We start from the raw sequence: 21295 nt of genomic DNA, 5'->3' as shown, positions 1-21295 counted from the left end.
ATGGACCAGGCAAAGTGAGAAACACTTTGCTTACATCATGTCACTCATCCTCTGCCCATGGCCCCGTGAATGTCTCAGAAAGGTACCCAGAGTAGGGAGTGCCAGAAACGTATCGTAAGCCCAGAGTCATTTATTTAGCCACTCATTCAGCAAACATTTGATTGGATCCCTATGACGTGCCTGGCCCTGTTCTGGTAGCTTCGCAAGAAATGTGCCTATGGAGAACCCGAAGTGGAGGCTGGAGCAGAGAGAGCCCCTGGGGCTGTGATCAGCTTCAGCCATTACTTCAATGCATGGAGCAGAGAGCATCCATTTCTAAGAATACCGTGTCGACAGAACTGGGAAAGCACTGAATAAATAATCTGTCAGTGATCATAAAGTTATGAAGTTTGCACTGACTCCAAAATGCCCGCTTTTCCTACCAACCCCTCCACCCCCGGGGGTGAGCCATCAGCGGACCACAGGACATTCAGAATCCCACAACAGGAACAGGAAGAGCGGGAATAAAAAGGCTAAAAATGCATCATGCTCAGTCCACGCAGCCACCCCACTCCGGCAGAGCCGGGCTTCGCTGCAGTTTCCTCCTCTGAGTTTGTATTTAAATCAAAAGGAAACACTGGGTTTCGACCACCTCGTGTTTCCAATGAGTAAACACAGCTGGAAAACCAAATGGTCTTCTCGCTGCTACATTTCTGCCTCTCTCTTCTCATCGCACACGAAAATGCCTCTGTTCAGATGGTCCGGGTCCCTGGGCACCTTCAGTTAGAACACGACAGGCAGGTTTGTCACCATCTGGGTTTCGTTGTGGCCTCCACGGCCTCCTCAGCCCGCAGCCCTGGGCCTTCCAGCTGCTCCCAAATGTAGGTCATGAGCTGCAACAGAGCTCTGGGAAGAAAACTTGCAAATCCGGAGCAGAACCAGAAAAACAGCTCCTGGCAGTGCCTCAGAAACGAATATCATCTCAGAGTAGGAAGTTAAAAGTCACAGCTGCGAAGATGGGCTTCAGGTTCTTGGTGACAAAAAAATACAGGATTTGGCCCACTCTATCCCATCCTCATTTCCAAAGCACCCGACCCAAGTCTAAACCACTTGTAAATGGAAGGCAGGGCCTGAGGGACACACCACGTTTTAACTTTTTAATTGTATTCTACTGAAATCCATAGGTCTGCTCCTAAATTGTTCGAAGTAAGTTTTTATTAAAACAAAAACATTGCACACACAAACAAGCACACGAGTTTAGGCTCTTATGAGCCAATATGGTTTCTTGTTGGACTACAAAAGGAAGCTTGTCTGTGACTAATTTTTTTTTTTTCAAAAAAAAGTTAATATCAAAGCTGCCCCAGGTTACCTCAGCTTATGAATCCACATTCCAAAAGTTTTTAACAGAACATGTTCGATGGCGGGGTAGGTTGTGTGCAGTGGGCGGGCAGGGGGTGTATGGGAACTCTGTATGCTCTGATGCATTTTGCTGTGAACCTAAAACTGTTCTAAAAAATTAAGTATTTTCTTTTTTAATTGTAACATAGGAGCTTCAACTACACAAGACATTTTGCTATTGAAATAATGAGATAAAAAAGAGTCTGTTTCCCAGTCAGCCAAGAGATTCACGTAACCCACACTCAAGCTGCACCGTGGGGTGGATCCCAAAATGCCCATCTGGGTGGCGCCCCTTCCTCCCCCCGCAGTTGAGAAGCAGAATCTGATTCATCCCGGACGGACGGACGGACGCAGGCAGCAGAGAGCACAGGAGGACGCCACTCCAGGCACGCAGGGGGCATGGAGGGGCCACAGTGTCCCAACAGAGTCCCCTTTGTAGGTCCTGAACTCTCGCTTATAGCTGCCTGTTCTCTATGAAGCCATAGCATTCATTGTAATGTTCCTTCCGCTGGAAGCCTTTGGACTCATATTCTTCTTACAAAACCATTGGTCCTCACCTGCCCCTATTATGATGTACAAAAGCAGGGACGATTTGTTTTTCGTTTGGTTTTTTTCTTTTTTTTCTACTAAGTAAATATTGTTGACGTCTCTGCGATCAGACTCATCTTTGGTGACCAGTTCATCTACCTGATACTTTCCCAGCAGGAAGAGTCAGAAGAAACAAAAAAAGGAAAAGCCTCGAACCTTAGAGTTGTTTGATAAATCCCAACACTCTTTCATAGGTGTGAGTCTGGAGGCTCTCCTTTTGCGTGACCCAAAACCTCAGAACCATGAAAGACACACGCACGAAGGGACACACGCACGAACTCCTCCTCGCTGACCGGAAGCCCATCAGAGAGAGGGGAAGGCGGCCTGGAGAGAATGAAGACAGGTTCCTCGTCAACAGCGCAGGCCCCTCGACGGTTTGCAAGGGCGATTCTGAGGACCGATTCTGACCTTGTACAAAAGAAAACTAAAAGAAAGAGGCAGCATTGCGTGTGTTGTCATCTGCCATGTGTATTTCTCAGTTCCTGCCCTTCTGCAGTCCCTACGAGCCCTCCACTCCCAGGCACGATGCCCTGTGGCACGCCCGCGGGCACAGACCCCGGGGAGGCCTCTGTGGCTCCCGGACACAGGACCTGCCCTGAGCGAACACACGCGCAGACCCTGCAGCGTTCAGCGGTCAGCTGCAGAGCACTCTCCGCCCTTATTTATACTGACCACTCCATAGCAACTCTCCCCTCTGTTGGATCCCATGATGGGATTTTTCCTGGATTGTCTCCACATTTTCCTGCCGAATCTTTCTGAGTTCCATCGGTAGATTCCCCCAGGGCTCCATCCTCAGCCTTTCTCTCCCACTCCTCACTCCCAGTGTGACTTCGCAGACTATCTTATATGGGCCTTGGCTTCACTTTTCCTCTAGACTAACACCCAAATCTACATCTCCAGTCCAGACCTAACTCCAGAACTGCAGACCCAAGTTTCCAAATGCCTTTTTAGGTATCTGAATGTTCCATGAACACATCAGAAGGACCAGGTCCAAAATCGACCTCATCATTATCATCTGGACCAAATTCACACCCCCACATACTCCCCACTCCCCTTCGAGGTCAAGGGCAGCACATCCCTCTTTCAGCCCCAAGTCACCAAGTCTCCCAATCTAGCTGCTAACCCTTCTCGGACCCATGTGCTCCTCCCTGTCTGGTTCAGGCCTTCACGGTACCTCGCTCTAACTTCACAGACGAAACGGCCGGCCAGCCAGCAGATTGTCTTGCCACTATTAATTCTGCCTTCCAATCCATCCTCCAGAAGCACGAGGCTTTCCTTTCAAAACACATTCCTGCTCCTGCCTCTCTCTTGTTAAAAGCCTTCCACACTACTGCCCACCAAAGAATGTCCAAATGGTTAACAAGCCATGCAAACCTTTACTGATCTTGACCTATCTTCCAGCACTACCCACAGAGCACCCTACTCTCCAACCACGCAAAACTTAAGATTTTCAGAATCAGCCAAGATGTTTCACACATTCCTACTCTCCATCTGCTGGTCTCACTGCCTGGAGAACTCATTTACATTCTTCGAGACCCACTGCAAACATCACCTGCTTCATGAAGAGTTCCCAAACTCTCCATCCCCTTCAGAATCGTTACTCCTTTCTCTGCACTCCAGATATACTTTGAAAACGGCTCTAGCGTATAATGTACACCAGGTATTTAATGACATGTAATTTAACGACTTGTTTACGTATCTTCCTTCCCACTCTGCAGGGAGAGCTGCGAGGTCAAGAATGTACATCCTCTTGCCTGGAATATGCGCAGGTTTAATTAGAAAAGCAGCTCATTTAGTTTCTCAAGTTGGAGCACAGAGCAGCTGTGGGGCATGTTTCCCCAGCTTGCAGACAGGAAGCGAGGAGAAAAAAAGGAGTTAGGGGTTGAATCTTTAAAACGCTAAGATTAGTTACCAAGGGCTTAAATTTCTGTTTAACAATTGGCCGGTGGGAAGCATTTTCATCACAAAGCCTTACTTCCTCTGAGTTTTCTAAAAACATCACCCTATCAGTTTGAATCCTGCAGGTTCTTTCTCAGCCAAAAGGAATTTCCCTTTAAATAAAAACTATTCAGACATTTCCAAGATATGAAATGTTAAAAACCAGGATTTTCCACTCAGACAACTAGGAAACTGTTTGCGGATTTTTTTTAACCCAGACTCCCCTTATTTGCCAAGAAGTCTAAAGAGAGCTTTTTTTTATTTCCTGGTATTAAAAAAAAAAAAAAAATGTTTCCTACCTCTGTGCCTCTGTTTTTCCACTCTTTATTTTGTCTGGTTTTTACTGAAGCAAGGTTATAAGTCAGAAAACAGGCTACAAAATGCAAAACTACATCTGCCAATTGAGCGGCCCCGAGGAGACAGGCGCTCGGCTGAATCTTGCTGTTGTTTTCATCACCCATTTTTTAAAGATGAGACTTTCAAGAGTAGGAAATAATACTCGGCACAAGACTGGAATAAAAAGGAATCTTGGGAACTGTGTGATACAAACATTGCATTTTACAGATGGAGACACGGAGGCCTGGGATGTGAAGTGACTTGTACTACGAAAACTTGACACATCAAAACGCTTTATGCTCCAAAGAAAAACTCTTCCAAGAGCCACCACTGAAACGGCTAACAAGAAGCGGGCACAGAAATTTGGGTTACTCAGAGTAACCCACCTAAACTCTAAAAAATAAAAAAATAAAAAAGCTAAATGGAAAGATCTTCGGTAATGTCAGTAAAGTTTAGGTAAATACATTACACCAGAACAGAGAAATTCGAAGGTGGACAAATCGACATGAGGCGACTATAAATGAACTCGACAGCAGCCGTACACATCCAAGGAATGTAATGGTACATGATCCAAGAAGTTATGTCTGACTCTTGCACTGACCTGTCACAATCCTAGAGAAAAGTAGACGAACCACCACGGAAAAGCACAAAGAGTTTCCCCAGCTGAAGAAATAGCACAAGCCCAGTCAAAACACAGCCTGCATCTGACGGTGCCACTGACTGTAGAAACAGCTGTGTCCCAGCAATGCCCCCCCCCCCCGTGAGCTGAGTCATAAAGCATTCCCTGAGATAAATGGGGAGCAGTGATAAGGAGAATCAAAGTGTACCCCAGTTCTTCCTAGTCAGAGTAATGCATCATGAAGATTCAAGGGTCACCTAATGAGGGCCCAGCGGAACCTTGGGTCATACTCCAAGGTCTCTTGCTGTTCGTCAATAGATGAATGAATAACACACAAGATCTAAGAACCAGCTAGACTGAAGCTGATACAGGAGCCCAAAGGAGCTCACATTTTAACAGGTGGGAAGGAAGCCTGTGAAGGAGGAAAAACTAAACCCATCGGAGTGTCACGGAAGCCAAAGCAAAGCGAGTTACCAGATGACCTTGTGGTCACCATCGGCAGACAGTTCCAGGAGGCCTCGCAGGCAAGGACAGAAGAAAAGGCTACATTGAGCGGTTAGGGAGAAGCTAAAGCAGAGGGAGCCAGAACATACAGGATGCAGGAGTAAGTAGAAGGTGAGGAAATGGAGGCTGTAGCGACTGACCACTTGTTTCAGCAAACCTGGCAGTAAACAAGAGGAAAAAAAATAAGCAAGAAGGGGTAACAGCATCTGGCGAGCACGTGCTCACGGCAGAGACCTGTGTTTGCTGCCGAAGGCGGAAGCTGGGGAGAAGAGGAAATGGGGATACACGGGAGAGGGTAAGTGCAGGCCCCCGTGCTTCCCGCGTGACGTCAGACTCCTGAGGTCAGGACACCTCCTCCCGGCGACAGGACGTCTGACCTAGGGGAGAGCGGAGAAAAGCGTGTCCGTGATGGGCCAGGCAGTGCTGCGTGAAGACACTGAGACCCAAAGCGGTAAGATAACCTGCCCGGAGAACCGGTGGCCCCAGACACCCGATCTACCCGGCTCGAAAGCCCACCCTTCCCACAATGCTGCCTCAAGTCTCCTGCGGTGCAAGCTGAGGCTCTCAGACGAGCATCCCCACCACCATCCCCGCATCTTGTTCTCTCGAGGAAACAAGATTAGATACTGACACAGAATTACCTGAATCGATGTCATACTAAATTTTCAGATTTGCAGAAGCATTTACAAGAATGAAGAGTTGAAAAACTATAATAATAAAAGGCCGCTGAGCTTATCCATTCTGAGACTTCCTCACTCTACTTAATTGGCGCATCAAGCAATTATCACGTATCTCTGAGCATCCCGGACTTAGCTAAGCATCTGGGAAGTAAAGAAAAAACAAAGTCATATCTCCTGTCCTTGGACGGCATGGAGGCCAGCCAATCTCTTTAGTGATCTGGGCTTCCGATTCCGCATAGATAAAATGGGCTGTCACCTCCTATGTGCCTCATGGCTAACCTAGACAATTCTATTCAAGGAAAGCTTGAGGTCACTTGGAACTTCATCTGGAAGAGCCCGAGAGCATGCGGTGAGCAGGGAGATGTTGGAGTAGGCGCAAGGTTGACACAGAGATGATGGGTCTCATCATTTCCTTTCAGTCCTGACTGGACACAAGCAAGGAATGTGAACACTGCTCCCTCACTCATACGATCACTCAGACACACAGCAGCCATAGGCTTTCTGCCCTACCTACTGCCCAGCCACGGCCTAAGGCCATCTTCCCAAGAAAGTCAGCAAACAGGTCAGAACCATACCTGAGGCAGGCAGTCCAAGCTGCAAAGAGGCACACCCTTATCAATATTTGAATAGCTATATGCGACTGGAAAAACAGCTTGTTTGAAAACTGACATTCGGCTTCCCATCCGCTGATGTGAGGTTGTGTGGATCTCAAACCAAACCAGTCATTCTTGCCTTGCGTGGCGAGCGTGATTACAGGCTCAGCTAGTTATTACCTTCGGCCCTGATTATCTGACCCCGATACAGAGAGTTCAGATAATATAGTTAATTCTATGCTGAGACGTAGCGTACTCCCCCCAGGACGACCTCTGCTTCATTTCGGAGGCCACTGCTCTCTCAACAGGCTTCCTTCATCGGACACTATTAGCACAGCTAAATTATGTGCTTAGAGCTTTGCAACTAGCACAGCATTTGGTTGAACCTTTGGCTTCCAATGCTAACTGCAGGTTTTAAAACATTCTCCACTCGGTAGCCCATCTTCACAAGAAAAACAGCCATTGGTTAAAGGAACACATCGTTTAGTTAAGGAAAGGACTCCCAATTCAGACCATTTTATTAATTGGTCATTACAAATGGTCACACTGATTTGAGCCTCCAACATTTATTTCCTCCATCCCCATATGACTAATCTAAGCCAATCATGCAAATCCCATTCCAGCCATTGGTTTAGAACCGGTACTGTATTCCAACACTTGCCAACAAAGCTCAAAGAGAAATTAGCTGGAGGGCTTCTGAAAAGTTTCTTCCATTTTAAAAAGAACCATAAGGAAGACACGACTTCTCTTCTTCCTCTGGATATTATCATTTTGAATTAAACAACTGAAAATCATATGAGTATGAGTTGCCTTCAGGTTGCCACCAACCCAAAGATGAAATCTGCACATAGATGGATGGAATCTGGGTCCATGACCACGCTCGGGGGTTACCGAATCAGCCAACCAAGTAGCTGTACTTACAGGCCTTTTGCAACATGACATAAAAATTTACTTACTGTATAAGCAATCTGAATCAGTTTTCAGTTACTGGCAGCTTGCAAGTGTTATAACTTAATCCAACCAGTAACCTGGAAGCGATGCCTCATTTCTCCTGCAGGAGCAACTGACATCAGAGCTCCATGAATATCATCACTCAGGGATCTCTCAGAAAGAAGGCAAGTGCGATACTTGGTACCACCCTCTCATCTTTCAGGACTGTGCCCAAGTCCACCTTCCCCCACATCCCGTTAACATCGCGAGAACAAATTCAGAGACAATAATATAATGGGCCAAAGTGTTTTTTTATCAAGCCAATGAAAATCCTTTAGAACATAGACAAATCAGCAACACACAACACTTGTGCAAGGCCACACGTATGGAATAGTAGAAGGTTACGAGCCCCCCGACTCCCTCAACTCTTCAAATATTTCTCCCCCACTACCTGACTATATTGCCTTAGCCTATTGCCTTAGGTTCTCCATTTAGAGACGCACCCTTTCGACCTGAAGTAACTACTGTTAAAAATATTAGCGTTAAGCTAATCAAGTCTTTTGGAGAGCGAAATTTCAGAGGAAAAACTGGAAAGAGAACATCATTAAAGTGAGCGCGTGGAGTCCAAAAAGCAAAGGAAACACAAAAGGGGTGGAAAAAAAGTGAAGCGAGGGCCTAGAAGACAAATTGTACTCACTTCCCAATTTTGTCTCCTACTGGAAATCAGTTTGTGGAGGTCTGGTGACCAGAGGGAATGATACTCTCAAGCCAAGGGGACCCAGGTTTCCCCTCAGAACCTGGCCAGGGGCCAACAGCAGGAGGCAAACAACAAACCACCAGCATCGGTATCTCACCAGAGCTCCATCGGTCTCTGGGCCAAGGAGGAAGGGGGAACGGCCAACTCCATTCTGGCAGGCAGTGAGAGATGTGGAAGCCAGATGGCCTTCACATCCGGACACCAGGCGGGCTGGACATTCCCTTACCTCCCCACCTATCGCTGTCTGGGTTCAGCCATTTCACTCTAAGATCCAACTGGTGTTAAAATCGAAATAGCTTAACTACTCGGTCATTTTACACAGAACTGGATTTATAGGAATTTAACATTTAAAACAAGCAGAACTTCTCTCATTATCTTTGCAAAGACTAGCTAGGTTCCTGTGGTATACTTTTTTGGAAAGAGAAAATCATTGCATTAATTGATAAAATCCCTATTCTCCAGATCGCTAAACTGAAATATAAGAAAGTTACCAAGATCACGGAGTTTATTCCACACAAACCCTGTTAACCCCCCACCCTTGCCACCGAGCGCCCCTCTGCCAGCTGGAATGGTGTTGAGCATTAATAGCACCCCAGATCCCCCTCTGCCCTCAAGGAAATTCATGCTGAAGTTATGTCTAGTCCAGTTTTATGTGGTACCTTTAAACTATCGTTTTTCATTTTCTAAATACATTCAGGAGGTAAAAATCTGAACAGCACCAACGGAATAGTGTGTAAATAACTCCCTCTTCCTCTCTCCCTCCCTTGACCTCTCATCCCTCAAGACCCTTTCCTAGGAGTACTACTCACTGATTTAAAATATGTCTCATCATCTGGATGAGAATTATTTTTTAAACTTCAAGAAGGCCAAAGTTCTAATGATTCAGGATCTAACGAGCAAGTCCATATTCATTCTATCTACGTGCTTCATTATTTTGTAGACTTTGAACCTGTATCCTCTAAGCCTTTGTCCTGGACCAAGAAGTCCTCTTCACAATTAACCAAAGGAGAAAAATATGGCTCCTGATGACTCACAGAAGGCTCCTGAGACACTTTACAATCCCAGCCTTAGGCAAATCGAATCTTCTGAGTTTTTTAAATCAGGTAGGTGACAGGTTTTCTAAAACAGGGCATTAGCAATCATGCGTGTGGTAACTAAATCCCTTGATTTAGAGCAAACAGAGTGATCAGTGCTGGGAAGGCCTGGTGGCTAGCACCTCCAGCTCTGTTAAAAATTAGCTGCCTTCAGGCTCAGCAAGTTCTGACTGCAGTCGTCCTCTCCCATGCTCTAACGCCATTCCTTCACCTCACGCCTGGGTCCTTCACTCAGAGCATGCAGGGCACAAACGTGGGCTTTGGAGGCAGGCGGACTTGAAATTAGTTTCTGGTTCTGTCACTAATTAGCTGTGGGAACTTCCACTGAGACTCGTTTTCCTTATTTGTAAAGTGAAAATAATAAAAAATGACGCCTTCATTGGGTCACGAAGAGGGTTTGATGGTATACTTTTTGAAAAGCACTAAGTACAAGGTCTTTCAGCAGGACCAGCGACATGATCTTTGGAACTCAATACAAAATGGAAAGTTGGGACGCCTATTCAGAAACTATTAAGGATTTCAAGATAATGACAGCAGAGAAGTGGGACTGCACAGGTGGCAACTCATGAAGCCAGCCTTCCCTTTCGGATAATAATAGATGGTAGCCATCATCCATCACCTTACCACTTTCCTAACTTACATCTGCGCCTTACCCTCCCTGCAGGCTTTCCCGTCCCTACATAACACGCAATCCACTCAACCCGGAAAGTTTTATGGAGTCATTCCAAACACAAGCACTGTGTCTCAGAAGTCACCTGCATTTACATGGAAGATGACTGACCAAAACAGGAGAATCAAAAACAGAAGGTGATGTTACCACAGGCTCATGCCAGACACATTCCCACCTTCGGGCCTTTGCTCTGGCTTTTCATCCAACTGAGCTACCATTCTCCCCTCCTTCAAGCCTTTGTTCAGATCCACTTTCCATCGGAAGCTTATTCTAATCTCTCGATTCGAAAGCATAGTTGCCCTTCCTCCAACCTGTTTCCTCCATTTCTCGTGCCTTGTTCTTTTACTTCTTCCATACCACCTATATTGTCTAACATACTATTTCACTTACTTCTTTGTTACGTTTACCATTTATTGTTTATTTCTTCTACAAAGACACACACACACACACACACACACACACACAAGAATGCATGCTTCTCGAGGTCAGGAATTTTTATCTGCTTTGGTTCATTGATATATCCCAACTGCTTAGAACAGTGGTAGGCACATGGAAGATATTCAATAACTAACTATTAATTAAAAGAACAAATACACCTTTACATGAATGCATAATCAGGCCGTTTCTTTTTTCCTAGAGGTAAGTCCACTCCACATTACGGGCAAATGGCAATAACAACCAACTCTGCAACTGGATACCCAACAGAGTGCAGGAAACAGATGGGAAAAGTTATCTATTTTCGGATCTCTGCCAAACTCCCTTAGTTTAGAAAGAATATAATCCAGTCGTCTGTGCTACTAAATCCAACACCTCTTTCAACACTAATTCATACACACAGCTTTTTTGGCAATGATTCGCGGCAATCATGAGTGGCATTTTACATGCGTGAACTGCCCACAAGAGAGATGTGTCCCTAAGTGGTGAACATAGTCATTTTTAAAAAACAAAATTAAAAGAAAATGACATATTGCTGCTTCATTCTGATGACACAGAAAAGCCGAGCCCTTAATCCCAAAAGGAACATAAGGCCTCTGCCCCTGAAACTGTGTATGAAGATGTTAGAGCCAGTCCACGCTCTCCAGCCTGGAGTAATGTCACAGTCACAGGTAGCATCTCAAACCCTGGCCTGCAATCACACAAATACAAGTCATGGGGCTCAAGAAAGGAAATGGGGACACCTGGGCATAATTCATCCCACCTGCCCAAAGACACCCCCAAAGCTGTGTATTACAGTGGCTGGATGGGACATTCTCACAGGGTTTAAGAACAAAAGAGAGGCACTGCCCCTCCGCACATGGTTATAATGCAGCCCCTGATGGCAGAAACCTCTGCAGCATCCAAGTATCAGAAGATATCTGAAGGCCAAAGGTGCTCTAAGTTCTTTACTGATGACGGGAAGTACATCTGGGCTCCCAATCCAAATGCAGCCCACGCGGTCTCCTCGGGACAGGCTCCATGAGCAAAGCCTGGCAGATCACACTACACACCACATCTGGCTTTTGCCCCAGCATGAACTACCATTCCCTCTAGGCCCTGCGCTCTGCATATTTTAAACAAGCCATTCTCAGACACCACAAACGCTTTGGTGGGAATCACAGGGAGGCCCTCATCCCTTTTCCCAAAATAACATCCATCAGGCAGAGGCAAAGGCCAAAAGGGGTGGAGCCTGCAGGCCATTTTGCAGAAGTTTCGAATATCCTGGCATTGACCCTATTAAAAGAATCATGAAGGGGAAACAGCCAAGCCTCTCGTTTTCTCATTAATGTCCTTCCCCCACCCATTTCTGCGTTTATAAAAAAGAAACAAAGAAATCTCACATACAAGTCATTTACCAGTGCCAGCTACGGGGAACAAAATTCCATTTCACAAATTTAATATCAAAAAATTGGAATTGAAAATTTTCAAAGACATGCGCTTGCTCTGTGACAGTTTAATCCCGGAAGGGGTCTCAGAGAGAAGACTGAACGAGGAACTGGTGAGCTGTCCCACCTTCTCCAAAGCCTTTCTGAAATATGCAACTACCTCAGATTTTCCATATTTCTCTGAAGAGGGAGGAAGCAGATTTCTTGGCTGTATAAATAAAGTGATCCTCCTCCCACTGCAAAGGAGCCTTTCTAAAACACATACGCGTACTTCTTGAAATATAAACAAGAAAGTAAAGGAAGAGCGAGAACCTGACAGCAAAGGAAAGAATGCTAGTTTATTTTGTTTCGTTTTTAAAAACATTCCCACAAAAATCGGCAGCAAACTAAAGACATTATTCTCAAACACCTTACCCTTCGCCGCTTTACAGTACTGATAGCGACAGAAAATGAAATCACACATAGGGAAAAAAGCCTGGGGGGAGGGGCTATGAAATGCTAAAGTAACACTGTGTCATTATTATTATTGAAAGTTTAAAAGGATCAGCTGCCCACTTCTACCTATTCAGGTAGAAAACCACGCCTCTCCCCAGATCTCTTCTTTCTGGGCTTGCCTCATCCCAAGTACTTCCATCCCTGTTCCCTGTGCCCAGCTGTTCCTCTGACGACAACGCTCCCCCTTTCAAGCCGCCTTTCTCGCCCGGCCAAGTCCTCACCGTGTGATACATGAGAGCCTCGCTTTCCCCGGGCTCTGACAGCTCGCTCAGCTTGCGGTCCCACTGCAGGACGCTCTGCTCCCCGCTCTCCTGCACCTCCATGGCGGTCCGAGGCGCGCTGGGCAGAGGATGATGAGGGCAGGAGGGGAGCGGGCAGAGCCGCCTCCGAGGGCGAGATCCGGCTCCGCGAGTATGTGTGCGTGTGTACGTGTGCGTAGTTTATGCACTTAGGAAAATGTTCGCTCCCTGGCCTGAGAGAGAACTGCCAGAAGCTCCCGTCCGGTATGCTCGGAGATCTGAAAATCCCCGGGAGACAGGCCGTCCAGGGATCGGGCAGAAGGCTTGAAAGGGTTAAAGCACGGCGTGCATCCAAAATGAAGGTAGATCAGCTCTCATCCCAAGAAAATTCTCTCTCAGTAAGCCCACTTTCCACAACTGCTCCAGACACAAACTTTGAGATTCCCCAGAGCGCCTCAGCTCGACTCCAGGACCCAGCCACAACTCCACCTCCCTCCAGGGAAGCAACCAATCGAATACTCATTTCTCCCACCCTACCCAATCATAAGTCTTTCTCTCCGCCATGTCCCGCCCCCAAAAGCAGGGACTGCGTGAAGTCTCCGCCCAGATGTTGGAATGTGGGCGGGAGTGCCTTTGACGTCACCGGGGCACTCCTCCTGCTTCTGCAAAGCCAGCAACCTCTGTCTGAGGCACCGGACCAATGGAGGGCTTGGGTCCGAGAGTGATGGACTGGGGTCGTGGCCAATGAAAAAGGGGCGTCTCGGAGGGCCATCCAATCAAATAGCGACAAGAATACATTTTTATGGAAGAGGGAGGTGCGCTCGATCTCAATCTCCTTACGGAGGCTCCCCAGAAAATAGCAGGCGCATCTAGAGGAAAAGAGTGTTGCAGTGAGGGCGGACTTATATACCGTACTAAATATTATCGAGTAGATTAGTTCATTTGAGTCTTTGGGGATTTTTAAAAAATAAATTACATATTATACACATATATATATTCATATTCCCCATTGTGCATGAATTCCTAGTAGAGTTTTAGCAAACTCATTGCTTGTTCTTCACATTTTTTGTCCTTTTTGTTAAGCCCTTCTGCTGACATGTTATTTATGTGCTTCAGTTATATTTTTCCTTTCATTCACTCAACAGACTACGGATTCTTAAGAGCCCGTGGCTTGCGTTTTCGGGTCCTAGAGCAGTCGGCTAAAGACCATAGAACTTATCTCATTGCAGGAGTCAGGCAATAAACAGATAGATAAAGACATAAGTTCGGAAACTAGTAACTACTATAATAGATAAAAGCAAGGTAAGAGTATGGGGCAGGTCGCCGCGATGACATTATAACAGTCAGGGAAGTTCTGGGAAGGCAACTGTTGAGCGCAGAACTGAATGAAATGAGGTTTGGGGAGGAGTTTGAGTTGTCCTGACTGACAGGGAGGCAAGTGTGGCTGCAGCATGATGTGTCAGGCAATGAGCGATGGAAGAGAAGGCCCTAGAGACGGCAGCAGCAAGAACACAAAACCCGATTAGATTAGTAAAGGGCCTATCTAAAGTAGTTCCCCCAATGTTGTGATTTTTCCACCTCCTTTTAGACTCCTTTTAAGAAAACAAAAAGTCCTTGAATAGCTAGTTTGCTCATTTTAAATACAAAGGAGGGTTTGACAATTGACTGGAATTTCCTTACAATGGCACATTCAGGTACTAAGTATTTACTTTGTCCCCTTGGCAAGTATTTTTTGGTAGATGGGGTCAGTCAAATTTCTTAGCGCTCCGTTGTTTTTAAGCAGCAGTTTATCATAGAAACTTCCATTTGTCTGGTGCTCTCTCTCAGGTCTCCAGAGAACATTTTAATGCTAAAGTGGAAATTCTAATGTATGGTCATGCACCTTCCTTACGTAATCATTTTCTCATTTTCCTCTTGGTCCTTGGATTTTATTTTCCAATCTGCTACCTCCTTCGCCACATCCTTTTTATAGATTAACCTTTTCGATTTTTAAAGACCTTTTTTATTTTTTTGTAAGATAATTCTCAACACAAGCGAAGTAAGAAACGGGTACACCCTCCTTAATATTGAAATGTTTATCTGCCAAACATTTCTGCTTCCGACAAAATCAGGCCCTGGTCATGCCCCATGTGGAAGGCAGCTTCTAAGATGCTGCAGCGATCCTGCTTCTTGGTATCCATACCCCGTGTAACACTCCTCTTGAGTAAGGGCTGGACCTGGGGACTTCCTTCTAACAAATAAAATATGACAAAAGTGATGGGCTGGCAAAAGATTCGGCCCCCTGTCTTGCTCATTTTCCTTCCTCTCTTGCTTGTGTGCCCTGAGGGAAGTCATGCTGTAAGCTACTTTATGGAGAGGCCTACATAGCAAGGAACTAAGGAAGGTATCCAGCCAACAGCCAGCAAGGAACTGAGGCCCTCAGTCCAGCAACCCATGGTCACTACCTGAATCCTGCTATTAACCATATGAGTGACTATGGAAGCGAGTCCTCCCACAATCAAGCCTTCAGATCACTGCAGCCTTGTGAGAGACCCTGAGCCAGAGGAGTCAGCTAAGCCTCACCCAGATTCCTGACCGACAGAAACTAAAGGCAATAAATGTATAGTTCTAAGCCACTAAATTTTTCCTTCATAAAATAAGTAATATAATAACTGATGTCCTAAGTGTTTAATTGAATTTATCTGTACTCTAATAGTAATATCACAATCCATGCTGGTGAGTTTTTTCAGTCTCCTTGGTTTTCACGTATTCTTCTCCCATTTCCCATGCAATATATGTAAGGCGTCTCACTAGCCCATGAGCCATGGCCTGTTCTACATCTTAAGTCTAGAGTTTGTCCCTTTCCCTCTCATTTTTAGGAGTTAGCAATTTTGTTGACTCTTTTTCCAGCACTTGCTCTCTCTCTCTTTTTTTTTTTTAGATATAACCAACATATTAGTTTCAGGTATACAAGGTGATTCAATATTTGTATATATTTTGAAATGATAACCGCAATGTCTAGTTATAGTCACCATGCTGTACTTTACACCCCCAGTACTAAGTATTTTATAACTGGAAGTTCTTACCTTTGGATCCCCTTCACCCATTTGGCCCACTCCTCATTTCCTGCCTCTGGCAGCCATCGATCTGTTCTTTGTATCCGTGAGTCCAGTAGTTTTTTTTTAATACCCCACATATGAGTGAGATCATATAGGATTTGTCATTCCTCTGTCAGATTTCAGTTAGCATAATTACCTCAAGGACCATCCATGTTGTTGCAAATGAAAAGATTGCCTTTTTTATGACTGAATAATATTCCATTGTGCATATATACCACATTTTCTGTATCCACTCATACACTAATGGACACTTAGGCTGCTTCCATGTCTTGGCTATTATCGATAGTGCTTCAGTGAACACGGGGGTGCAGCTATCTTTTCAAGTTAGTGTTTTCATTTCTTTTGGATACTCAAACGTAGAATTGCTGGATCATATGGTAGTTTTAAGGATCCTCCATACTGTTTTTCATAGCCTCTGCACCAATTAACATTCCACCAACAGTGCACAAGGGTTCCCTTTCTTCCACATCCTCGCCAACACTTGTCATTCCTTGTCTTTTGAAAATAGACATTCTAACAGACGTACCTCATTGCATTTCCCTGGTAATTGGTAATACCGAGCACCTTTTCATGTACCTGTTGACCATATGTATGTCTTCTTTGGAAAAATGTCTGTTCGGATCCTTGGCCCATTTTTTAATCAGATTTTTTGTTCTTTTGCTGTTGAGTTGTATGAGTTCATTATATATTTTAGATACTAACCCCTTTTCAGTTATATGATTTGCAAATGATTTTTTCTATTGCAATTTTTTGTTGATGGTTTCCTTTGTTGTGCAAAAGTTTTTCAGTTTGATGTAGCCTCTTGTTTATTTTTGCTTTTCTTGCCTCTACTTTTGGTATCAAATCCAAAAAAATCATCATGAAGAACAATGTCAAGGCGCTTACCACCTATGTTTTCTTCTAAGAGTTTTATGGTTTCAGATCTTACAGTCAAGTCTTTAATCCATTTTGTATGAATTTTTGTGTATGGTATAAGATAGTGGTCCAGTTTCGTTATTTTGCAGGTGGCTATCCAGTTTTCCCAACATCATTTATTGAAGAGACTATCCTTTCCCCATTGTATATTCTTGGCCCCTTGTGCTAAATTAACTGACCAAAAATGTGTAGGTCTATTTCTGGACTCTCTGTTACATTGATCTGTGTGTTCATTTTTATGCCAATACCATACTGTTTTGATTACTACAGCATGGTAATATTGCTTAAAAACAAGAAGCATAATGCTTCTGGCTTTGTTGTTCTTTCTCAAGATTGCTTTAGCTATTTGAGGTCTTTTGTGTTGCCATACAAATTCTAAGATGTTTGTTCTATTTTTATGAAAAATGCCACTGGAATTTTAGCAGGGATTGCATTGAATCCATAGATTGTATTAAGTGGTATGGGCATTTTAACAATAGTGTCTTCCAATGTATGAGCATGGACTATTTTTACATTTCTTTGTGTCTTCTATTTCTTTAATCAATTATCTTATAGTTTTCAGTGTACAAGTTTTCACTTTCTTAGTTAAACTTTTTCCTAGGTATTTTATTTTCTTTGATGCAACTGTAAATGAAACTGTTTTCTTAATTTCTCCTTCTGATAGTTTGTTATTAGTATATAGAAACAAAAGATTTTTGTTTATTGATTTTGTATTCTGCAACTTTACTGAATTCCTTTATTCTAACAGTGGAGTCTTTAGAGTTTTCTACATAGAATGTTAGGTCATCTGCAAAAAGCAACAGTTTTACTTCTTCCTTGCTTAGAGGGAAAGCTCAGTGCAAGCCTGTTGCCTGCATTGCTGAAAGGAAAAGTCGAAGCCAACATGAAAAAGCTGTGCGAAATACTAAGCATCCTTAGAGCCATATCCTGATACAACATAGAACACGATCCTTGAAGTCTCGGTCTTCTCAAGTGGGAGCGTGGAAGAAAGCATGTGTGCGACACTGGACAGCAGTTGGCATATAAAGGTCTTCCTCGCGGAATGACGGGAGCGATGCGAAGGGAAGGGGCAGGCAAGAGAGGAAGCTGACACCTAACAGATGCCTAACTGTTAGTTTCCTGGGGCTGCAAACACAAAGCGCCACACAAACACACAAACTGGGTGGCTCACGACAACAGAATTAATTGTTCTAGAGGCCGGAAGCCTGACATCAAGGTGTTGGCAGGGCCGTGCTCCTCCTGTGACTCCTTGCTTGCCTGTTCTTGGCTTCTAGCAGTGGCTGTCGACCCTGGATGTTCCTTGGCTTCCAGCTGCCATCGGCGCCATCTCCGCCGCCATCATCGCACGGCATCCTCCTCTTACGTGTCTGTGTCTTTACGTGGCATTCTCCTCCTTCCTGTGACTCTCTCTCCTTTTAGGGACACCAGTCATATTGAATTAAGGGCCCACGCGACTGCAATATGACCTTACCTTGACTAACTAGATCTGGAATGATCCTATTTTTAAATAAGATCACGGTCTCAAACACTGGTGGTTAGGATCTCATCATCTTCTGGGGGGACATAATTCAATCCATAACACCTATCAAGTCACCATCGACATGACCCCAGGAGTTACTAGTGCAAGCGTATCCCTTTTTTGATCATTTTGCTGCCTCTAAACATCTTCGATTCCTTGATAAAACCACCATACCTTTAAAAAAAAATACAAGTAGGCCTCATGACATTTAAGATTTAGCATCCTGTAATTACTCCCCAAGGTGCATGTGATGCCCTTATACTCCTCCCCTCTCTCCCCTTCGTCCATGTGCATTCGTGAGCTCAGCCAGCACTCCCACGATGAGCACTGCGCTCTCCAAGCACTGCTCCCCTGCCTTCTGTATCGAAACCATTTGTGGTTACACAATCAGATTAGCTTTCTTAAGAACTTCTCATTCCTCTTGAGCAGCTTTTCTTTTTATTGTATCAGTCCATACGATCTCACCTATCTCATCTCCGAACATGGTTTTAATGGATTCTGAAGACACGAGTGTCTATTTTGTTCTGTAACACTCTTGGCTTTCTACCATCCTCTGGGAGTTTTTCTTCTATTTTAACATGTTCCATCCCTTGATTCTAATTTGGAATGAGATCAAACTTCTACTATCCTCCATGTTCTCTCTTTTACTTCTTCCTGTTCTAACTATCTTCAGTATAACGAAGAAATGTTTCTACTTTGAGCAATTTCTTTCAATTATCATTGCCTAACAAGAAATGGTACCTTTATATTTCACAGTCATTATTCTTTCTCGCATGTGGAGCAGAGAGTAAAGATGATGTCTGGAAAATCTACTGTCTCCTCCCAGGAAACCCAGGATTACAGGATAAACTCAGGAGTCCTGTGAGATCTAGAAATAAATGGTAAGAACTCTGAGTGCTGAGGTAAAGAATCGAAGAAAAGGAGGGATGAGGCGAGCTGCTGCCAGCCTCTGAGAAGTGTGTCCTGGGTGGACATTGAGCTGGAAAGTGCTGGAGGGCACGAGTGCCTTGGCTTCCTATACAATTGCTTGTGGATAGAGAACGGCCCCTGAGGTGGGCCCTGGGTGCCCCTCCCCATGAAGCTAAGGAAACATGTCTCTCTGTCTCTTGTGTCTGAGAGAGAGAACTATGAAAGCCTGGAAAGCATGTTACCCTTTGAAAATCTAATAAAAAAATCTGTAAACTTCTTTCCAACTTGGCAAATTCAGAGATGGCAGAGCCACTGTCAGCGATAGGAACTGCCGCACGTACGAGCAGCTGCAGCCACACGGCACTGGCCCTGGTCCACCGTCGCTGCCCACGGAACAACAATGCAGCTACACGATCACGTTCTAAATCCATGCTCACGCTAAGCTGCCACTGAGCCTGAGCCTGCTAACACAATACAGCTTTTCAAAAAATGTGAGAGAACACTTTCTCAGTCAACTGGCTAATCGTTTGAAAACAAAATTTTATTAAACCCCCTACCTTACAACTTACATGGGAATAAACTTTGGATGGACTAAAGATTTACGTGTAAAATGAAACAAAGCTATCCAGAGAAAATGGAGGTGAAATAACTTTATAATTCTAACGTGAGCAAAGTCTAGGCATAATTATATAAAAGGCAGAAAACACACAGGCTAGATTTATGTATACACAGATATATGTGTGTGTATATATATACATATGGATACATGTGTGTATATGTATATACACATGTTCACATGTGTATACATATATATACACATAGCTATGCATCCACACAAAATATATAATTTAAATAATGGGATTAAAATATTACACATGCTATTATTAATCCAAATCTTTTTAGTGAACATTTTTTTAAATTGTTTTTCCCCAAACTCCCATTTTATCCCAAGTAATAACAGCCTGGGGTGTACCTTTCCATACTTTTCTTTATGCTCACATAATTCTGTATAGATACAGAGGCTTGGTCATTTTTTTATTGTGCCCACTTCCGAACTCTTCCAATATAGATCTAATGGATTCTCATTAATGACTGAGTAAAAAGGGATTGTTAAAAGATGAATTTAGGCACATTAACAATTTTAAGAGTGTATCTGAGCAAAAATCGATTCACGTCAGGCAGCATTCAACCCAGTGGACAGAAAGGAGCTCAAAGGAGCTGTACAAAATAAAAGACTTTTATAAGCAGAAGGGAGCCGGAACAAGGAAGTTATACGGGTTAGTTATGCAAGATTATTTTCCTTTAGGTATGGCAGGGGTTCAATTAGACAGATGACCTAACTAGCACCAATCACATGATTTCTGATTGCCTGGTTTAAGGTTCTATTTGTGGGAGAGCAGAAGCTGTAATTCAGTCTCAGTTTGGTGATGTGGAACTGGTGTAAGCAGCTCCATTTGGGCCTGTTGTCTTATTTTGAACAGGAAAAAGCATTTTTTATTCTCCAAATGATAAGCATTTACTCCTTTTTAAGATTTTACTTCTAGGAACAACAATGATATGGCACGAGATAATACACTTTTCTCTTTTGAGTTTCACTATAGGTGACCTTCTCCCAGTAATGGATGATTAGGGTTCAATTGTTGAATTTGACATCCTAAGGGCACCCGGTGTCCAAGGAGTGGGGATGAGGTGGAACAGGAGTAAGAAACGAAAAGGAGGAAGGAATGGCAATGGAGGAAGGGCTACAGAAGGAACTGAGGCCTCAAGGATATACTCTGCCATGCCACAATTTGCCTCAGACCAGTACAGGGCACTCGCCTTAGGACAACATCCACGCTGTCACAGAGAGGGTGGTATAGGCCAGAGATTACTTGGAGGAGGATGGAAAACACAACTTGAAACTAAGTATCTTCACTACAAAAGAGTAGGAACTTAAGTTTCAGCAGCATTTTGTTCATTTCTACAACATTGCCACCATGTGGCAGTAGGAGAACATGGCAGCTAGCATACCCGAAATGACGGAACTAATTCTCATGCTGTACCTTAATTTCCACCTCCGAGTTCAAGATAAGATATCCATCAATAAGATATCCATCAACCCAAAACTATCCAATAGCCCCTTGAATATTAGAAATTTATTACATTTCTAATATAATATATTATATATTATAT

At 44.1% G+C, this 21295-nt stretch overlaps 1 protein-coding gene across 2 annotated transcripts in view; it reads right to left on the bottom strand.

Annotated features, from left to right (window-relative positions):
• Positions 1-21295, bottom strand: part of CREB3L2 (cAMP responsive element binding protein 3 like 2) — a 187887-nt gene that overhangs the window by 89053 nt on the left and 77539 nt on the right. The window contains exon 1 of one of the 2 annotated variants that reach the window (XM_016122874.2): positions 12665-15627. The exons of the other annotated variant lie outside the window; for it this stretch is intronic. Coding sequence (XP_015978360.2) covers positions 12665-12766 — 102 coding nt within the window. The 5' untranslated portion in view covers positions 12767-15627. Of the gene's footprint in view, positions 1-12664; positions 15628-21295 lie in introns of those variants that run through there. 2 annotated transcript variants of the gene reach the window in all.

This window comes from Rousettus aegyptiacus, unplaced genomic scaffold, assembly GCF_014176215.1.
Source record: "Rousettus aegyptiacus isolate mRouAeg1 unplaced genomic scaffold, mRouAeg1.p scaffold_m13_p_13, whole genome shotgun sequence".
NCBI classification, from domain to species: domain Eukaryota; kingdom Metazoa; phylum Chordata; class Mammalia; order Chiroptera; family Pteropodidae; genus Rousettus; species Rousettus aegyptiacus.
Note: the sequence above shows the minus strand (reverse complement) of the source record. Positions and strands in the feature narration are given on the sequence as shown.